A 14,347-nucleotide genomic window follows, 5' to 3' on the forward strand; every position below is an offset into this window, starting at 1 on the left:
GGGTAAGCAGATCCTGCTCCACATATGGCACCCGTCGTGTTGCTTATGTGATTACAAATCCGGTAAATAGTCTAATTCGGTAGGTCACATTCATGCAAATGACACAATACTCCATCAGTAACCAAATGACGAAGAAATTAACATCAATAGTTTATCGTTATGCATTTAACAATCTCTTAAGCAATGAAAGACTCATATATGACAAATGTAAAACAATTCAAATGAGAAAACTAAATATCTGATTTATGAACAATACAATAATCTTAATACATATGTATAGCATACAGCATAAACGACAAACACTTAATTTCAGGCTTCTGACTTAAAGCATTTACATATAGCATTTGGCGACAAACCCTCCCCTTATCTTGATACAATAGTAAAACAGTACAACATAAAAACAAATATGAAATCCATCGAAACAGTATAGCTCATTAGATCGATACACAGAGCTATAGAAACTACCAAAAAGCATAAAAGACACATTTCTTATTTTCTAACACACTTCCCAGATGTGGAGATGTGGTATGATAACTCATGAGACAATAAATCACCTATGGTCCATAACTGTTGATATTTAAAGAAAAAAATATTAGAACATACGAGAGAAAACAACAAGCATAGCATCAAATATATTTTAAATATTATATAGTTAGCGATATACAAACATCCATTTTCTAACATCATTTTGAAAAAAAGACAGAGAGACAAATTTCTGTATCCAACAGTGAAAAGTTTGTATTAACTGGTTTTTCTATATTAGACCTGTATTAATCATTGTTAATGACCAGCTCTCAAATAGTTATCAAAGGTACCAGGATTATAATTAAGTACGCCTGACGCGGGTTTCTTCTACATAAGACTCGTCAGTGACGCTCATAGCAACATATGTATAAAACCAAACAAGTACAAAGTTGAAGAGCATTGAGGATCCAAAATTCCAAGAACTTGTGCCAAACACGGCTAAGGTAGTCAATGCCTGGGATAAGAAAATCCTTAGTTTTTCGAAAAATCTAAAGTTTTTTAAACAGGAAATTCATAAAAAAAAATGACCACGTTATTGATATTCATGTCAACACCGAGGTGTTGACTATTGGGTTGGTGATACCCTCAGGAACGAAACGTCCACCAGCAGTGGAATCGACCCAGTGATGTAAATAGTTATCAAAGGTACCAGGATTATAATTTAGTACGCAAGACGCGCGTTTCGGCTACATAAGACTCATCAGTGACGTTCATATCAAAATATGTATAAAGCCAAACAAGTATAAAGTTGAAAACACATGGAATCGTGTTAAATTGACAATTCATAATATTAATTCATTCGTAAAAAAACTAGATTTTTCAGACACCTTTTTGGTTATTAACCTGCATAATGAACAATACAAATTCTGTGTTAACCGGGTTTTCTATATAAGTTTCGGAGACTCCTTCAGGAAAATATTCTTTTTTTCAATTGCTTCTTTTTCGGTCACTTTAGTCTAATGACTTCTTTCCAGGACGTTTACATTTTGTTTACAGACTTCATATCCCTTTAACGAGATATAGCTCATTAAACATTAAACGTGTAACAGACTTTGTTTACCGTTGAAATAAGTCATTAAATTGATGGGTTTTTTTATCCCGTATTTTGTCCCGTACAGTCATATTGGGTCTCAATCAGATGTTATTGCCCTAGAATCGACCTCGAGCGAATTAACTTACCTCGAACCAATATCACTGTATTTGAATGTATTCAGAATAAGTATGAACACACATTTTAAAAAACACTATAATAAATACATAAATGTATTTTTCGTGCAATGGAATGTTTTGATTTAAAACATATGGTATTGTCAGAAGTACGTGTCATTCGTATAATTCCGTCTGTATGGCGTCTGTTGGAGTACATCCGGAATTTCTGTGTAATCGGACGTTATAGCTACACTGTACGCATCACCAGCTTCTACTGCTAGCAAAATATCCTTTCTATGATGTATGAGTTGCTGATTATCAAATATTGGAACATCATCATTCAAAAGAGATATGTCTATAGGTGGTTGCAGACACAAAGCCTTTGCAGCTAAAAAAAAATTCCAAGTAGCATCATTAAAAGAATAAAGTGTATGTTGGTTCGTATTTGTGTTTGCTTTAATATCTTCAAAGAAGTCATTTTTTAAAGTATCACTATAGCATGTAAAACATTAAAGTTCTAAAATGTATACAGTCATATTCGAAAACTTATAAACTAACAGACAAATACATGCACATCAATTTTAATGTTTTTTACTCTTATTTCGTATTGCAATGTAAAAAGTATATGGTATCCTCACTGTCAAGGCACTATCAATTTCAAACATTTATGGGAAATAGAAATTATATTTGTATGTAGGTTTGAGAGGAAGATTATAAATAAACCCGCGGCTTATCAAACATTGCCATAAAGCGCGGATGTTTCGATAGCCACAAAAGCAGGTTCAACCCATCACGTTTTCTTAAAATTGTTCAAAGCCAGGAATATAGCAGTTGTTATCTTATAGTTCGTTTCTATGAATTTTGCATTGTTGTTTGTTTGTTTTTGCACTTCTGTGTTCTGTTATTTCGTTGTTTTCTTCTTATATTTGATGTGATTCTCTCACTGTTAGTATGTAACCTGAATTCGTTTTCTCTCAATCGATTTATGACTTTTGAACAGAGATATAGTGTTGTTGCCATTACTGAAATGTAGGAATATGACAGTCCAAGTCAATTAAAATTCAATTACAATGCATCTGCCAGTGCTGGAATCAAACTCCGTGTTGAAAAGTAGAGATACAGACATTCGACTACCAATACCACCACGCTACTAAGGTCTCTGGTTTCGAAATTGAAAGGTATTCATCATAAACGTAGTGATATATATAGACTATGCAAATATATTGTTTAATTTCGAAATTTGTGCATACTAACAATATTAGCTTACATTGCGTCTCGTTCCATTTGCAGGGAAACAAATGTGTTTAAATTGTACATGCTGTGCACGTCGTGACTTTGATTGTATCATAGCATCTGTCATTACAATGTTATTATGTAATTGGTAGAATTTATACTTAAATAGTATATACCTTTTATATGTAAATCAACTAAATCACTGGCAAATATTATTTTCTTATAACGAAGGTCTTTTGACCATACTTTGTAACAATCTCTGTAAAATAAAACAAAAATATGAAAATAAACTCATCATAGATACCCAGACTGAAATTGAAAGCGTCAATTAGAATTTGAAGATAGTATTTGTTTAAAAAAACTAAACCAAGTAATTATGCTTAGCTAAATAACTGACTGTAATTATTGAACTTCATAATTGCAAACGGAATAAGGTTTGTTTTTATTTTAACCCGTGAAGCCATACAGGTGCGTCTCTATGAAACTCGTTAGAAAATTACAGAAGCCGACAGATGAATATATGTCTTAGCCACAGTCAATCTCTTTGATTTTTTTTTACTAATCGAGCTCCATCGTCTGCATGAAATATTCAGACAAAAGTTGACGCAAGCAATGTTTTAATACAGATACATCTATTGATTATCGATGGGATCATGAAGTTCCGTTTTCACCATTTCCTTAAATTATATGAATTTCTTTATACGTTTAAATAAGTATATTTCAAATTTCATTATAATATATTATATGTCTCATATTTCCTTTTACGATATATTATGTCTCAAATTTCTTAATACGTTTTCATATGTCTCAGACAAACAATATTTAAAGGCAACAGTAGTATACCGCTGTTCGAAAGTCATAAATCGATTGAGAGAAAACAAACCCGGGTTACAAACTAAAACCGTGAGAAACACATCAACTATTAGAGGAGAACAACGACATAACAAAAACAAAACTAAGTACAGCAAAGAACAAAAGTCAATGCAACACACACAGAAACGAATTGTAAGATAACAACTGCCGTTTTCCGGACTTCGTACAGGACATTTTAAGAAAAAATGGTGGGTGACACCTGGTTTTGTGGCTAGTCAAACCTTGCACTTTTATGGTAATGTTGAATATAACACTGAAATAACATAATTAATTGACAGGAGTACAGTACAAATAAATACAATTACCATCGTTTGCATGAAATATTCAGGCAAAAGTTGACACACGTATTTCAATAGAGCTACATCTATTCATTATCCGACTGTAACATGTACCTTTAAAATGTATGACTTTAAATGTACTCACTTTTTGTCATTGGATTGCTCATCAGTTTTCAATTCAGACAAACTCTTCGTTATCTCTCCGGGGGTCACTGGTCGCCACCCGGTGGTTTCATTCATTGACATCAATTGTTGCCCAGCAACAGCAGTCAGCGAAATATCATCATCAATTACCGTACCGTCCATCTCAAGACACAAATAATTATCTTCTTGTTCAAAGATATGTTGTACTACAAATGTATATAAATGCAATTCAATATATATATATTTTAAGAGATACACAAATTCATCTTTTATACTGATATAAACGTGAAGATATTGATATCGTAGTTCCTATTTGTTATTTCATGTCAATTAACACTGTGATTTAATAACGTATAATTGTAGTTTGAATTATAATGACTTTGATATAGAAAAGTGACAAATATTTTAACCTTTTTTTCAATTATTGATGTTAAGTTTACACAATAACACACCATTAAATTTATGATGCATTAAATGTATTGCCATTGTCTTGATTTTGTCTCAACTGCTACTCTGTTCGGTTATCTAAATGCTACGTAGTTGATATTTAATTTTTTTGCCTCTTGCATCGCAGAAAACACGTTCTGTGTCGTAATGAAAATCTGTTGTAGTATCATTTAACATTTATTATTTACCTTGGTCTATCAGATCTTTTAAACTGTTTGCTAAAAATAACTTTCTTTGCTTTCGATCAAATGAACACACATCGTAGGTTAATCTGAAAGATTATTGTTTTGACAACGGGATCAGTGTATGTTTCATGATAAAAATTAAGTACGTCACAGTTACAACTGTCAAGTGAAAAAGATTCACGGTATTAAATTAAACAATACCACAATTGTCTAATTTATTCATTAATTGATATATCCTTATCATCCTGTGCCTTCTTTTCAACATAGCGTAGCCATTGGAGCACACTATGATCCTTTCATGCCGACATGTTTCTTAATGCATACCATATTATAAAGGAGCTTCAAAAAGAGATTGAAATGGTACTTGCATATCCTCTTACTTAATTTTCTGCTATATATTTGGCGTCTAATCCTTGATTAATCCAAAATTTTGTGTTTTAGTAAAGGATTTAATTACAATCGATCTTTAGATAACGGAAAGGAGACATGTACAGTTTATTTTCGTTTTGAGTAAATATTGATTACACACACCTGCTTGTATCTAGTTTTGTAAATAGGGGGTCTGTGCTGCTTTTGATTTAATTGTAAGTGATGGTATATTTGCTTTTTTCATTTTTTTTTATGTTTGTATTGTTTATACTTGTTAGTGGTATTATTGTCATGAACAATTTTTACATTAGGTCAAAAACACATCATACAAAGACTGTACAAAACGGACAACACCGAATTATTGCGATATTATGTGCATGGAAAGAAACAGATTATGATAGTAATGAAATATGTATACCTTATTTTCTCACTCTCATCTGATGATACGGGTTTCCATTTGTCGTTCCTATCTATAACCATTAAAACTTTCTTTTGACAAAGAACCATAGAGGGCGTTGTTTGAATCTCTGATCCATCTTCTTCTAATACTAGTTTCAAGTATTTATCTTGCGGAATATTAAACATTTTACTTGCTGAAACATTCATGCAAATTAGAGATAATCCCATATTTGACATTAAAAAAAATTGAAACATTTTCTTTTTATGTGTAAATGTTATATAGGATATGTGGTATGATTTCGTGTGACTCAACTATCTAGCCAAGTTCGAAGCTAATGTAAGCAATTATAGGTCACGACACGTCCTTCAGAAATGAAAACAACATTAATCGTATAGTCAGCTATGAAGGGCCCCAACATGAAAAAAAATATGTTTTAAAACATATATTCAATTATTTAAAATTATGTGGTATTTTCCATCCATTTTTGAATTACATAGTGATGTGTGAATAGTGTGCCCGCTGCCAAACGGACTCACACCTTTAAATGACTTTACTGTTATGTAGTAGGTACAACCACCTCCATATTCTCTGCAGTGGTACAACTATAATTTATATAGTATTAATTTCAAAACGGTGGTTTCACTTTGTCTAACGTACTACGCCAGAACGTGTTTGCATTCGATAGTATTTAATTTTGTAAGATAAGGGATCAGGAACATACTTTCTGCTTATCTTTTTTCATTGTGATTGGTAGGCAAAGAATTAAAGCAACAATTTATTGTATGAGTTCCAAAACGCTCAAAGCCGAGTTTGTAAGCAATCAAACCCCAATAAAACCTGAATTGATTTTCGGAACTCCAGTAGTGTAAGAAAGGTTAGGCATGTTCTACACGTGGCACTCCTCGTGTTGGGGAAATGTGTTATGAAACAAACTGCATTCATATACAATCGTTTTATATACCTTTGTTCTTTAACGATGACAGATCTACTGCTTCAATTATTTTCTTTTGTGTCCTCCGTATTGTCCAAACTTTATAAAACCTATAATCATAAACTTTTTGATATAGAATTAGAACTTATCAAGTGTATACACTCTTTACAGATTTGACTACGTTGTCGTAGTATTTAGAATATTTCTTAGGGTATATTGTCAATGGAAAATCACAGTGATAAACTTTCAGTTCAAGAAGGTTAAACAGTTCCTGCAATAAAGACTATAACAAATATAAGTTTGAAATTAAACTCATATTAACCGGGGATATAATGTAAACTGTCAAATACCACCACGTACTAAAGAAAACTTTGTTATGGAGTTCGAGGGAAAACAAGTTTCAAAAACTAAATATGAAACATGTGAGCGCATCAATTGAAATCGGAACAAAATAAAACCGTTACAGAAAAGCAACTCTGTATTAACTACATGCGTTTAGGTTGATTAAGAAAAAAATACAAAACGGTAGATAACATTCTGTATTTATTTGTATGAGATAAATGTATTTTTAACCATATTTGTTGTAAGTCTGTAGATCTATATAATGCCATATATTTTTTATAAAATTTGAACCCAACCCAAAGGCTACTAGTGATTTCAGGCTCTCCAGATGAAAACGTTTTTAATTTTAGGAACAAACTTTCCTTCGTAAACGTTTTCATTAATATCGACTTTATAACACTTGTATAATGCAAGCATTATTAGGTCAGTATACAAAATGTAAAATACAAACGGCGTTGTTTCATTTTTCTGTGATAGATGTATAGCGTCCTGTATTTCTGATTTCTTCAGTCTAAAATAAATAAAATAAATCGTTATTTAAAAGAAGTGCAAATCAATCAACAATCCAACATAGTTCAAGTGTAGTCGATGAGTTATACGGAAACGGTTGTAACCATTACACAAAATTTTATAATGTAATTCAAATTTTATTAAAACAAATATGAATAATTAAAAACCAATTGTTCAGAGAACAATTGAAGGTCTTTCCATCAAAACAATGTATTTTGATATGAAAAGTTGTGAAACTAAGTTTAAAATGTCATTTCAATCGTCAAATGATAGCTTAGATCTAGTAAGCTGATTCCAAAAATATATTGTTTCCATACATTTTTTTTTAAATAAGGGAGATACTTTGTTACTTCCGGTTTGAAAAATGTTACTTCCGATTATATTTGAATATTTACTTGACACTGATTCCAAAAATATCTGGTTCTATATACTTTTATATTAATAAAGTACAAAAAATAGCTACTTCCGGTTTACAAAAAGTCACTTCCGGTTGTTTTTTTCAAGGTTAAATGGTTTGATACCTTTTTCTAAAAGTTGTATATCTTTATCATGTATACATATAGAATAAAAGCAAAGGTCAAAATCTAGAACGTCAAATTAAGCTATGACCTTGAGATCAATTTCAAGGTCATAAACCAAGGACCTCAAATCAAAAGACCATAGGCCTTAATTTTATTTAGTTAATGAGTTATATCACCATATGCGTATTTTTAAATAAAAGAGGGGAGAAAACTCCCTTTTACATTCAATGTACGCTTGCAATCAAAATTTACATCTTACGACATGTCGCAACTAACAATTTAGTAAAAATAATTTGTTGATATCTTATACAGTCTTTGGATATAAGTGAAAATAAGCCAAATTCAAATATTAGAATATGACCTTGACCTTTGACCTTGACCTAATTTTCATTTTTTGGGACCAAGGACCTCAAATCAAAAGATCCTAGGTCTCTATCACTTATGGTTTATAAGATAGAAGTTCATATCACTTATATCAGATGCATAAGGGGAAATAACTCTCATATGGAGCGGTCATATCACTTCGGTCAAAATAGGACAAATCATGCGAAGGATATAACTAGCAATTTTATAAAATAAATTTGTCATAATCTTTAACGTTTGCGAAGGAGATGCGATAACAAGGAAAACAGTGTTTGGGGAGATAACTCCTACAAAGAAAAGTGTTCGTTTACGCAGGGTAAATTTCAAAAGCGCATAAACTGTTCGATATCATATACAAAATATCTAAGCGACATATTGCGAAACAAATGTTTATCGCAAGAACAAAATTAGGCGGAAGAAAAAAAAAATAATCAGAAGAAAAACAATAGGTCTTTCCACAGAAAAGTGGAAAGACCTAATGAACAAATTAATTATAAGAATAATATTCAAATCCCGTCAGTGAATTTATCATACACGAATTATGATATAAAAAAACGAAGAAAATGAATAAGCTTCAAACGCAGATTGCGATATGTAACATTAAATAAAAATGACAGACAGCAACGAACGTGAACCACTTAATTAGCCTCTTAACTTGGTATTGACATATATCGAATGTAGTAGCTATAGAATTTAACATGTTAGTGAGCTCATACGTGTAACCCATCCCCTATTGTTTACAGTGGTGCAAAAATAAAGTTAATTCTAAATAAAGGCAACAGTAGTAAACCGCTGTTAAAACTGTTATGGTGTGAGTCATAGAACTATCATGTAGCACAAAAACAACTGACATACAAACAAAATACAAACAGTACGTATCTATTTTTTTCAAGAATACTTGCTACTACTAAAAGCTAGTTTATAACCACATCATAATAAATTTCTACATAACTTCCCCATCCTATAAAAGAAACTAAAGGCAGAAGATACCAAAATCATCAAATTCGAAAAAAGCTGACAACGCTATGGCTATAAACAAAAAAGATCAAACATCAAAGAAAGGTAGGGATCATACAACAATCAAAATTAAGGACTGAGTAACAAAAACCTATCAAAAACTGAAAAATCTATTATCCAGTATTGCAATAATTATCAAAGGTACCAGGATTATAATTTAGTACGCCAGACGCGCGTTTCGTCTACATAAGACTCATCAGTGATGCTCATATCAAAATATTTATAAAACCAAATAAGTACGAAGTTGAAGAGCATTGAGGATCCAAAATTCCAAAAAGTTGGGATAAGAAATAAATACAAAGTTTTGTTCATAGGAAATTTCTAAAAATGACCACATAATTGATATGCATGTCAACACCGAAGTGCTGACTACTGGGCTGTTGATACCCTCGGGGACGACACGTCCACCACCAGTGTAAAATCTTTAAATAAACATGCCAGTCTTGTCTTGTTTTGTTCGTTTTGCTATTGACAATTTAAATTAATATAATGATTACCTTCGTTTAAGCAATAATTTTCCTAAGACAATGACACAAACTACCAGTACTAAAGCTGCTGGACCGGCTATAGCTAATATCGTCATCCATCGTCTCTCTGGGGGAAACTTTTTAGCTGTAGCAAAATAAAAGGGACCATAAGTTAATTTACAATTGGTACTTTTATGGATTGTCAATACTTCTTTTTTGTGTAGTTCCGGAATTATAACATAATTTCCTCGATGTACATGTTATCATTTAAACTTATATTATATATCTATATCAGTAAATGTAGTCTTACAAGGAAAAAAGTCTTTCAAATCTTTGAGATGAAAAATACATAATAAAGATTTTTCTTTTTGTTTTTGTTTTTTGCTATTTTAAAATTGTATGCGTTCTTAAATAACCAACATATTTTTTTGTGTCCAAAGTTAAATGATAAACTTCTATATAATTGTAGTGAGTTACATTTTTTTAAACGTTCCGTTCTAGCGAACAATGAACGTATCAGAAGGGCGTCAAAATGCAGCTATGAGTTAAAGGGTTGGTTGTATATAAGGCATGTTGACCTCAAGTTTAACGCATGTGTGTTTGATTATATAGTTTGGTATTTAAAAAAACATTTATCTGACATGACGTCATCCTTACAATTCCGCTCTCACAAAAAAAAAAGAAATGTTTGATTCAAGAAGATTCCTTCCCTTTATCGCTGATCAATACTATCATGAAATGATTTATATTTGCTCCTTCAGTAAAAGTCATGGGATGTGTCAATAAAACATTTATCAATAGACACGTTTAGAACAAACGATTTAACATCACAAGACAAAATATCAAATGCTAACGTCTGCATTTTGGAATCTTAGGTGTCCAAGATCTATCTGATTGACATGTAGTTCTAGACGATCCGTTTACAATATACCCGGGTGTAACGCATGAAAGAGAAATTGTTGTACCAGCTGCTCTATCTTTGTCTTTTGTCTGAAATATGGAAAATAGTTGCATTAATTAATAGAAATGTACAGCTCTTCAATTACTTTTTTTTTATCTATTACATATCTGAATCAGCATATTGTTTGTGAGCAACATGATGGATAACAATTGTTGATCAGAAAATGGACCCCATATTATCTTGTAAACGTAATGTTTTTGTTTTTGCCTTGTTAGTATAAATTTCAATAAAGAATGAAACAATTATCATTGATGCACAACTGTTTTTCAGAAAAGGGTATGATGGAGTTAAAAAGGGAACAAATTGCACATTCATTGACCATATTATAAAGTGCATGGTGTTCTCAAATACGTTGCGCTGTGAACATAATCTTCATTCTTTTTTAAATCAACCAGGATATTGTGTTTTACTTTGTTTCATTAGGGTTTTTTTTATTACGTAATGGCTGTTGTGAAAGTTGTATCCTAGCCATAGGTAAACTGACTTACTAGAACTACATCGATTGATTGGAGACTTTATATCTATATAGCGTATTAATTGGAGCAATTATAACATGAATCAGACAAACTATATGAAGTATCAATGAAATCTTTTTTACAGAAATTATTGTTGAAAACGATGATAAACAGGAGACAATTTGTCTTGCGGTTGGTGGGTGTATTCTATCACAATTAAGCAACACATTTAACGTTAAGAGAAAAAGAAGTTGTATATAATTGTAAATTTTAAATGGACACCTTCAGCATGAGAGGGAAGGTGGTATATGTCTTAATGCATTGTTATTTGTACTATATGTGTATAATTATAGTTCTAGTGTTTATAACGACCACTCAGGCTTGACGGAGTGTACATACAAAATGGTACCTCACTGCTATAATATTAACGATCTAGAATATTACGGCCAGAATTATTTTTATTATTTTCATTAAAATGTTAAGATAAAATTCAAAAAAATTGTTAAATTTTCAAACATTATTCCATAAGATCGGCAGATGTATAAATAAAACTTTTGGTATTGATGATTGAGCCACGATATTCTCATTACATTGTTTGTATCGAAAACCCTTAGAAAGATACGATACTGATATACAAGGCATGTAAGAATATTAACAGCGCTACTTTATAATATGAAGATCTTACCGTTACATAAGTAATCGTATTCGCTGAAATAATGTTTGGTGTTGGTGGAATTGGTGGGCAGTTCACTAAACAATAAGGAAACTCTGGATGCCACTTATGATTTTTTTGGCACGTGACATTGCTACTTCCGGCCAGTGTAGTATCGTTTACACAAGTAACATGAACATCCGGACTTCTTATTGTAATGTTATAGTTGCCATAGTTACTTTGTATAGATTTGATAAGCTCCGTACAAGAATCTGTAGTGTAAGTAAGAAATTTAAAACATAAACTTAAGCAAAAAGCAACCATTATTTATTCAATTTTGTTAATATTTCCATTGAAAAGTAAAAGATGAAAAGTTTTCCTTTTGACTCATTGTCGATTACCACATTTTAAATGTTTAATTATCAATTATCCAATCCATACTATTATTAACATGTGCATTGCTACTTTCGCTGATCGTTGTTATGGTTGATAAACCTCAAGCACAATTACTTTAAATTCTGTCGGACGATTCTTAGTTCTTGTCTTACCGAAATACTATCATTATGTGTAAGGTCTTGGCTGAATGGCCTTTGTCATTGAAAAGACATTGAAATTCTTCTGTTTAACTGCGTTTTACTGTGCGTATTAATGATTTTGTTTATTCCGCATTGGCTTGAGGTATGTCTCAAGTTAGGAGCCCGTAGCCTTTGTTAGTCTTGTGTATTTTTTCTTTCTATATTTTTCTGTTGTGTCGTCCATTTTCACTGAACATATTTACATTTTGTTAAGGGGCCAGCTGAGTGTAGAATTTTGATAACGAAAGTAAGTGTGTATGTATCCCACGTGGATAACTTTTTTGTCCCCTATAAAACCACGTGAAAATCATAAAAAAAGCCAGAGTGACCACTCGTTTGCATACGATAATGTGTCGTAGAGATTAAATAAATCAAAAAGTACTGCAACAATCCTTCGGTATAAATCGATATTTTTGTTAATGTAAATAAATTAACATTGTTACATTCTTATATATATAGTTGGTGGTATATGCAATAAGTATAATGCAAATGTAAATATGTAGACGTTTATGTTACTTACGTATCAAATGGGGGTCTGTTTCTCGACAGTCACAAAGTCTTAATATCAGAAATAAAAACAGAGAATACAGTAACTTCATGCTGTCCTATAAAGATATAGTACTTGTCATGCATTATGTCATGATTACATTATCATGACCAGGTCTAAAGAGAACAAACTCATGTAACAAACAATATTGTGTGTAAATCATTGACCCTTTTATTGTAGCATGATCGCTGTCAATAAGGTTATGGTCACTTGTCAAATAATGTTAATAAGCTTCTACCAAATGTGTTTCAATCTTTATCAGTCCCAACAGCGTTACAACTTGTACAAATAAATAATATGCGCTCGCAACCTTGAATTATATATAAGTAGATCAAAACATCTACAATATTTCGGTATGAGACCCAGTTAGCGACATAAGCTCGCTTAAAAATTGAAACTCGTTTATTATAACATTTATCGTGCGTAAGTTTATGTCTTCAGTAAAACCATTCCAAATTAAATCAATATGTACACATTTCTGTGAAAATAAAGCTTTTAAGCGCTTGTAATTTCAATATCTCACTAAGACCATATATTATATTCAATGTAAAAAAAAACATTTCAATTCTTACAGACACTCTCATTATGTTTTATACTGTGAGAGGTTGTTAACATGCAATGCATATGAACTATTAGTAAGTGACTGCAGAGTAAACTAGCCTCCAAAATGATAACCATTGCAACTAAGTTTTTTCTGGTTTGCAATCTAAATTGAAAAAAATTAAACAAATGAAATAAAAAGTCATAATATAATACAATACTGACCGTCATTATTCCGGAAGTTAACATAAGTTTGTATTGATATGTGAACAACAGATAAACGCATTACAAATAGATAACAACCAATGATACAAAGATAAAGACTCAATCATTGACACGCCTGTGTTTTGAATGTCTGATAAACTGATTATGTCAAATGAAATTATTTCGTTGATTAAAAATAAAAACTCTTTTTAATTTTCATGTGTCTCAAGCAATTTTCTGGATGAACCTTCATCAAAACCGAATAAGTGTAAGCTATGGATGTAAAAGATCTGAGATTTACGACAAAAAAGAATTTATGATGAAAATTTGTATGAATGATGGTTTTTAAGTGTTGAATAGTACATGAAAAGTGTATGTTCGAGCGTCACTGATGAGTCTTTTGTAGACGAAACACGCGTCTGGCGTATATACTAAATTTAGTCCTGGTATCTATGATGAGTTTATTTATAACTACTGAGTCGATGCCACTGCTGGTGGAGATTTATTTTCCCGAGGGTATCACAAGCCCAGTAGTCAGCACTTTTAGTGCTGACATGAATTGTTTACAATTTTTGAATTTTTTGAAAAACTAAGGCTTTTCCACCTCAGGCATAGACTACCTTAGCTGCATTTGGCCAAACTTTTGCAATTTTGGTTCA

The 14,347-nt window shown here is 31.6% G+C and overlaps 1 protein-coding gene across 1 annotated transcript; it reads right to left on the reverse strand.

Annotated features, from left to right (window-relative positions):
• Positions 1–1,704: 1,704 nt before the first annotated feature.
• Positions 1,705–13,760, reverse strand: LOC143052709 (uncharacterized). Its single transcript, XM_076225799.1, has 12 exons — positions 13,710–13,760; positions 12,918–13,002; positions 11,856–12,094; positions 10,609–10,744; positions 9,785–9,899; positions 7,328–7,387; positions 6,565–6,644; positions 5,622–5,796; positions 4,838–4,920; positions 4,204–4,408; positions 3,084–3,166; positions 1,705–2,062 (listed from the first exon to the last, which is right to left on the reverse strand). Exons 1-12 carry the CDS (start codon positions 13,731–13,733, stop codon positions 1,836–1,838), a joined length of 1,512 nt encoding a protein of 503 aa, XP_076081914.1. The 5' UTR covers positions 13,734–13,760; the 3' UTR covers positions 1,705–1,835.
• Between the last annotated feature and the right edge of the window lie 587 nt (positions 13,761–14,347).

This window comes from Mytilus galloprovincialis, chromosome 11 (genome assembly GCF_965363235.1).
Source record: "Mytilus galloprovincialis chromosome 11, xbMytGall1.hap1.1, whole genome shotgun sequence".
Classification (NCBI taxonomy): Eukaryota; Metazoa; Mollusca; class Bivalvia; order Mytilida; family Mytilidae; genus Mytilus; species Mytilus galloprovincialis.